Here is an 8,414-nt window from a genome sequence, read left to right on the forward strand (position 1 = left end):
TGCTTCATAAACCCAAACTAAACCCAAACTAAACTAAACTTAACTTTAAGTTATTTTAACCACCCGAAGCAGGTCATTCTGTAATTCGTGCTACTGCTGCATCATGTGGAGACGGGTTTCTGGATGCTTGAATCAGGAGCGGGAGACTAGCCTTGAAATGGGTAGTCTCTTGCCTGAATCGGGAGGGCTGGCATGTCTGCTTAAGTATAGTTTATTCTCAGCCACTGTCAATTTCTCTTGTAATGTGTTTTTGTGTAACGTTGTGAGCACCATTATCCTGGGATTTTATATCATTATTTCATGAAATTTGTGTATATTTTGTGATTGGGTAGGGGTACTTATTTTCTTTGTCATGTAGTGATAATGTTATCGGTCGTATTTGTTTAGTTTTTGTTCTGTGCAATGTAGTACCTGAACCCTTGTTAGGATGTTACAGCCTGATTCATAAAGCGAAATAGCGCCCGCAATGGCTGCGATAACGCAATTGCGGGCGCAAAAGACGGAATCGGCATTCAAGTACGAAATAGCGAAATCGCAAAAAAATATTTGCGACTGGAATAGCGATTACGCAGTAATAGTCGCAGACTCCGGGAAGTCGAGCATTAGCGATACGGAAATAGCGACCAACCACGGAATCTGCGAAATGATTAGCGAAACGCAATATTGTCGCAATCGGCATTCATGCAAGAAATACATTAGCGAAAAAGCGCAAAATCGCACGTTTGCGCGGCGCAATTTAAGGACAGCTCAAAGCAGGTGGTAACCATACAAGCTATGATGAAGCCAAATTTGAAAAACTGTTAGCCAATCACCAACAGTTCCAGGCCTGACCAATCACACATAAGGACATTCAGCAGCAGCATTAGGCGTTCCACAATGCCTGGGATGTACATGGTGGTGAGGCGGCAAAGGCTTCAGCGAGCAGCACGGAGGAGACGCATGAGGCAGGCAAGGATTTACCGGCTGCGGGTCACCTTGCTGGGCCAAACCAGAGAACAGATTTATGCTAAATACAGGCTGAATGGGGAAATGATCACCTGGCTGATACAAGAACTCGACCCCATCATGCAGCACCCAACAAGGCGAAACAATTCTGTGCCCACACATGTGCAGGTATTGTGCAGCCTGCACCTCCTGGACTCCGGCAGTTTCCAGGGCATAGTAGCCGCTGCTGGGGGGATATCCCAGCCCACCATGTCACGCTGCCTCCACACTTTTGTTGACGCCATGCTCAGCCAGCTCCACCGGCACATCACATTTCCCACGAGCCAACAGGAATTGGACCTCACTAAACTACAATTTTATAATGTTGCCCATTTTCCCCATGTCCTCGGCTGCATAGACTGTACCCACGTCGCCATCTGCCCACCAGCTGGCACGGAGTATATGTACCGCAACAGAAAGTCCTACCACTCCCTCAACATACAGATGGTCTGCAATGCCAAGAGCATCATCACTGACATTGTGGCCCAGTACCCAGGGAGTACCCATGACTCCTTCATCTTCAGGCACAGCGGACTCCACACACGACTGATGAGGGGAGAGTTTGGGGAAGGACACCTACTTGGTAAGTACACTTTGTCGACAATGTCACATTGCTATGAAGTAACTGCGCTGCACAGGCAATCAACATCTGCTCCTCTCATTCAGGTGACAGTGGCTACGCCCTACGGGAATACCTCCTGACCCCTTACCTCAACCCTGCCAGACCTCAGCAACGGCGCTACAATGTTGCGCACATCCGGACAAGGAACTGTATTGAAAGGACATTTGGCCTGCTCAAGAGCAGGTTCCGTATACTGCACAAGACAGGTGGGGCCATGTATTACAGTCCTGCAGCGTGCTGCCGCATTGTGGCTGTCTGTGCAATGCTTCATAACATTGCAACCAAGCGCCGGATACCAGTTGACATCTCAGGCAGTGAATCTGAGGGGGACGACCGGCCACCAGCAAATGCGCACCATGCACGCGGGGAGAACCCAGCTGAAGGCCACAGACGTCGCAACCACATCACAGCTAACAATTTCTAGCCCACCCCCTTCCCCCACCCCACATATCACAATTGCATGCAAAATGTAATGATAACACAAGGCGAATGTATGCTTCAAAATAAATGTTTTTGTTTGATTCACAACAGAAAAGGGTCATGGTAAGAACTATTTACAAAAAAATACAGTATTCCAGCATACTGCATGTAAATGTGCATGGCAGGCTTATCTTCAGCCTGCGCCTGTGTCCCTGACACAATGTCATTGGTGCTTCCTGCGCACATTTCCCAGGCGCCTTTGAGGCTCCTCATCCTCATCCTGGGCAGATGGACCAGGCGTAGCCCTGGTGCTGCGCCTAGGTGGGGGGGCCTGCGTGGCAGAGTTGCTGCTCACGCTGGAGGCAGCCTCACTCCCATCATCTCCCCCTACGATGGCCGGTAGCACAGGTGTGAGCAGTGGGACCACGGCGGTGGTCAAGTGCTCCAGCACCCGGGTAATCTCCTCGCAGCACTGGACCAGCTGGTGCTGCTGGGTCATAGAGCGCCGCGACAGCTGGGTGGTGGCATTTGCTGCCACATAATTGGAGCGAATATAGGTCGCCATCTGGCTCAGCAGCTGGTGGTGGCGCCTGCGTGCAACACTGCGCTGCTTCCCCAGCGCAGCAGTATTGGCCTCCATTGCCGCCGTCATGCGCTCAATGGCCGCCGTCATGTGGTCCACCCGCTGGCCGACTCCCGCCACATTGCGGCCGATCTTCTGCAGCTGGAGCTGGATGGCTCCTTGCTGCTGCGACTGCCTCTGGTGTAGACGGAGCATTCGCCGCTCCACGCTCATGCAGGCATGGAGATGCCCTTTGCCCCTCCTGCTCTTCTGCCGCTGTGTAGCGGATGTGGCTAGCCCAGATCGTGGAGGACGAGCTGCAGGTGTTGTAGCAGCTGGTGTCGCAGGTGCGGCAGGCACTGGAGGCACATTGGTGGGGGGCCTGGCCTTGGCAGCCGGTGGCCCTGCAGATGGTGCAGCAGGTACGGTGGGGGGCCTGGCCTTGGTGACCGGTGGGCCTGCAGATGGTGCAGCAGGTAAGGTGGGGGGCCTGGCTGCTGGTGTTGGCGCAGCGGCAGGGGATGGTGGCTGGGTAGCGGGTAGGGATTCCTCCTCCTGGGCCTCCTCGACGATCACCAGCCTCTCACTGTCACTGCTATCATCTTCACCTGTGAGGGTAAGTGGATACTCATTAGGTGCATGTGACTGTCAGACGTGCAGATGTTACATGCATGCTGGGTGACATTCCCTGGATGGCTGTGGATTTGTGCGCTTAGGAACCTTTCAGGCCGCATTGTGGTACTACTACATTGTGGACATACTACGTCTCCCACAATGCCTCAGGGCATTTCCTGATGCACAACATAGGCATGATTAAGGGCCAATGAGTGAGCCTATTCGGGCAGGGACGGTCATAGGGGACAGGGGCGCAGTCGCATGCCACTTACCTTGGGTGTTGTGGGTTGGGCGGGAGGAGTCCAGAGTGGTCACGCCAACACACGCCTCCCTCTCCAAGGTGTCCTCTACCTGGTCCTCCAGGGGGGTGTTGGGTGGGACAGTCGGTCCACCACCTCCGGTGCCTGATGACTCACCGAGACGCGCCGCCACCTTCTCCTTGGCACGCCCTCGGAGGTCGTACCAGCGCTTCTTGATCTCTTCCACCGACCTGTCCGCAACGCCAACAGAGTTCATGCTGGAGGCAATCCCCACCCAGATCCTCCGCTTCTCCTGCTCTGGGACCCTCCTGGAGTTGGCACCAAAGAGCTGGGCGTGTTGGGCCACCACCCCTTCTATGAGGTTCTCCAGCTCCGACTCGGAGAACTTCAGTTTGTGCTTGCGGCTAGCGCTGTTGCTGGGGCCAGGCAGAGGTTGTTCAGACATGGCGGTCGCTATTTCTGCCGGGTCGGGAGTCGCTATCGGCGGTTTGGCGGCAGCTTTCCGTCGTGTAGAGTCGGATGATTGCGTCACTGTGGTGTTTGGGGGTGGGATTTGGCTGCTTCCTGGTTGTGATGTCATCACGGTGCTCGGAATGCGTCATCCCGTATTTCCGGATCCCGCGATAATGCGACTCGCAATCCCGATCGCACGGGATTGCGAGGCGCAATCCCGTGCGATCGGGATTGCGAGTCGCTATCCCGTGCGATCCATGCGAGTCGCAATCCCGATCGCTGGTGCCCGAAAATTGCGATTTTTCTGCGTTTTTTGTAGGTCGCTAACGGCTTTAGCGCCCGCGTGCGAGTCGCTATTTTTTCCCCGAAAAATACATGAATGCCGTTTTGCGTTTTCTCAATAGCGAATCGCTATTATTCGCTATTAGGGACACGCAAAACGGCATGTACATGAATCAGGCTGCTAGTCTTTATTCTGCCCCTGGTCGGGTAATAGGGCTGCACCTGTTTGTTGCAATCATGCTAGATTGAGGCCCTGTTTTTTTCAGCTATCACTTAAGATCCAGGAAAACTGGATGCTAATCATAATTAGAGCCCTTCTTTGTGTTCAGAATTATTCTTCAAGTGTTGCTAATTTTTCATCTTCAAACAGATAGTGGGAATGTTTCTTTGCCCAATGCAGGAGCAACTTTGTGTTTTTAATTGGTTGAAATTGATGAGAACCAGATAAATGGAAGTACAAAAATAAGATATCTGCTATCCTGATGAATTCTCAATAAGGGATGAAACGCGTTGGCTGGGTCTGCCAAAAAGATTGGGAATTGACTTGTAATAAAGGATATTTTGAAAAAGAATGGACATGTGAATGACTTAGGTGAAAGTATGTTGGCCTCCAACTAAAGAAGTTTCATAGTTGATATAAGCAATGTCACTTGAGGACATTATGTTTGAGACTTGCAAACACAAAATCCTTTTAATATGTATAACTCAAGTAGCAAACTTAATAATTTTGTGTTCGGCAGTCAGGTATTCCTTTCTTCATAGTTCACTCACCTGACTAAAACGCAGACTTAAAAATGGGAAAAATGTTGTTATGTAGTGCTACATAAATAAAGGGACATTTAGAATCTCATTATCGGAGAGTACCCATTTAAGTTAACAGCCATGTTAAGCTCTTGATTTATGCACTTTTTGTTTAAATTCATTTTAGGAGATGTAGTTTACAGTGCAATGGGAACGAACGGCTGCGTTCTTTATGCAATTTGCAGCAATGTGTGCACAATCAATACCTTCGAGGGAGAGTGTGTTCCAACCACTACTCAGAGTACATCAACTTCAACAACTGAAGCAGCCAGCACATTCACAACATCATCCTCAACAACCACTCGTAGCACAATAAGGCAGCGTGATCCTACAGAGGTGAGTTGAACTTTCGTTTTTTGGATTAGTACAGCAGACCTTGTCAAATGAGGAGTATGTTACAGAAGGGTGAAGTGAATAATAGGCCATAGGAAAGCAATTCAACGTTTTCACTTCCGAGAGACAAGAGGAGATGCTATAAAAAAAAAAATTATTTAGAAATCACCTTTGGGGTATACTAGGAGAGATTTAATGCTGTCAATTTCAGAAATGGCAGTGTTAAAAAAAATGGAGTAGCTAAAACAGGCCTTGGTTTCTTGAACACAGATGAATGCAGAGACCAATGGCAAATAGATAATAGAAAGCCTCATAATCAGGATACATTTTCATTTTCCTTGGGTAGGACTTATATTTAATTCCATACCAGATGGTGACAGCTTGCCCAGTAGTAAATTCAGAGCTGGATTCCCTCAACAAGCTTCATTGCTTGCTTCCAAAAGTGGCTCATACTGGGAACTCATCTTCCAGCCCTTTTCCCTCTACCTGTCTTTCTATCCTCTTACCCTACAAATAGTGCTTTATAAAAGTAGCATGCTGCCCTTCACCCCTTCTTTCTATCTGCCAATAGTAATATACAAACAGCAAACACAATTATACTTCATAACTGTTCAAAGGAGCTTTTGATTAGTCACTGGAAGGTTTAAATGCAAGCATGGACCCGAAACAGTAATATATAGTGTCCTTGAAGACCTTTGTATGATTAAGGATGAGGGGAAATGGACTTCTTTTGGGTGACCTCCAACCACTTTTGACATTATAAACTATTTTAATTTGGTCTTATGTCTTGTTCTGGTGGGATGTTCAGGTCTTTTTGACAAGTGAATTAGGACCATCTTGCCTAAAAAGCATCAAGTGGTTGCTACCCCCCATTTCCATTCTTCGATAGCTCAGTATTGTGTGAGGTGTCCTTGAGGGATACCCCTAGTCCCCTGTTTCTTTGAACATACACACATCTATCACTCGGAGAGTTAATAATTCACTATGCTGATGGCATGTAACTCCTTGTATTTGACTATTTATTCCACAAATTCCATCTTTTGCATGCTGATATTCAAAAATGAATAGCATCCAGTTTTCCTGAGTTGAATGTGGACACAAAAAGAGGTTCTGGTCACTTGAAAGAATTCTGCCTGTTGTCCAACTACGTTTTGATCAACAATGTTCAGATCAATGCCTACTACCTTCCTGAAAGTTAAGAACCTGGCCTTTGCAATCAACAAATATTTGTCAGACACAGAGAGTGCTGTCCTCTTCCTTCCTGCAACTTGGCTTGCAATTTTTTTTCCTTTCATCCTACATCAGTCTCATGCCATGGCCATTGGAACCTGTGTCCTGTCAAGCCTTGAAAATGTCTGAGTGCTCTTTATTTAAGGCTTGCAGAATTTAGAATATTTAAAATGCAGCAGACTCAAATTCTGTGGGATTGTTCTCTAAATTCTACAAATGTGTCTGCATTCCTAAGGGATGACAGTCTCAGCATTAGTTTCCTTTTCACCATGTCATTTACATTGACATGTGATCCTAGGCCATTGAGTTCAGGAACCAAGATGCATTGGTTCATATGAGACTGTTGTGGTTAGAGGGTCTTTAGGGTGCTTAGGCCACAAAATGTGGAAAAATGCAACTAGCGCTGAGGCTGATTTGTTGATGACCATTTTAGGGTATATAGAACCCTAAAAGCTCACAATATGCTCTAGCACCTCTTGCCTTTCTCTCTGATTGTTCCAATGGTCAATTGAAGTATCCTTGCACCATGCTTCCTGGAAGTGTGCCCGTATTCAATAAGGAAACAAATATATAAATAATAGATTATGGTGCACTTACATACCCAGTCTAAATCTTTGCTTCATTGATGCTACTTTTGCCAGTCTCCACAGTATAATATATCTGAACGGAATTCAACAGTAACAGGTCATAGGCAGGGCACTAGGAGTTATGGATTTCAGCATCACCAATGTACACTAAAAGTCCAAACAGCACCAGAGTAGGGGGACATAGATTAAGCAGACAAGTAGAAACAGTTACAAATGGCAAGACCGGCTTTTGTAACTGAAACCTCTGATTAGTAATCCACTTACATCAACAATATAGTCAATGTTTTATCACAAATCCACTACAAAGTATTGATATATTTATTCTCAATGACACAGTAGTCACCCTTCACCTATAAAGCTTGGTGTAAAGTGCGATTGTAATCTTAAAGGAAACATGGGAAGGTATCTTAGTTTTCTAGTGATTTTAAAGCAAAGGTCATTTTTAGGTCGAGCTCTCTCGACCTATTGTCATCGAGTTGCTCCTCAAGGGAGCAAGACTGGTGCACGAGCGCCGATTGCACATCGTGGAAGCGCACGCCCAGCTCCCCCCCCCCCCCTCCGGAGCCGTGCACATCTCTTGCTCCAACTGTGCACAGCCAGTCAGCCTTTCAATCGCGCGCGTGCACACACCCCCACACACACACAAACGCACAGAGACACACACCCCCTCCCCCCTACAACTAAGCCCCACACTGCACACACAGACATCGCACACACACGCAGATTGTGGTCTGTGGACGCGCCCGTGAACACGTGCATGTGCACAGCTCCCTTCATCGTCGCAAGCTTCACTTTCGTAATGCGCACGCACGCTACAAGCCCGGGAAGCGCTGTCTTCTTGTATTCAGCCGTCATGTCCCTCTAAGTACCCCTCCTCAGCAGTATAGATCACCCTCGCCCGTTAACGCTTACCGTGCCCTTCTCGTCCTCGCTCTGGCACCTCTCCCCGTACTCTCCTTCCACAACGAGGTCCGACCTGCGAGCCCCACAGAGCAGCGCTCCTCCCAGTCCCTGGACAGCCTCTGCCCATTTTCAGGGGCGTAACACAGGCCCCCGCGTTGCGGGGGAGGGGGGGGCGCAGCTTCAGGGCCCCCCTCAGCGAGACCCAGTAAGCACTATATATAGTCAGGTATTTGCTAATGAAATCGTTACGTGCATGGCAGTCGTTCGTTGCACCAGCACCTGGTCCTCGCAGTGGCCTCTTCATATTGGTGAGCATGGATGTCTCTCCATCTGCGGCTGCGCAGTATTCTCCCTTAGGGTGG

At 48.6% G+C, this 8,414-nt stretch overlaps 1 protein-coding gene across 1 annotated transcript in view; it reads left to right on the top strand.

Annotated features, from left to right (window-relative positions):
* LOC147733202 (mucin-2-like) overlaps positions 1-8,414 on the top strand; it is a 1,332,790-nt gene that overhangs the window by 1,093,715 nt on the left and 230,661 nt on the right. The window contains exon 30 of the mRNA XM_086957736.1: positions 5,127-5,335. Coding sequence (XP_086813862.1) covers positions 5,127-5,335 — 209 coding nt within the window. The remainder of the gene's footprint in view (positions 1-5,126; positions 5,336-8,414) is intronic.

This window comes from Lissotriton vulgaris, chromosome 2_1 (genome assembly GCF_964263255.1).
Source record: "Lissotriton vulgaris chromosome 2_1, aLisVul1.2, whole genome shotgun sequence".
Taxonomy (NCBI): domain Eukaryota; kingdom Metazoa; phylum Chordata; class Amphibia; order Caudata; family Salamandridae; genus Lissotriton; species Lissotriton vulgaris.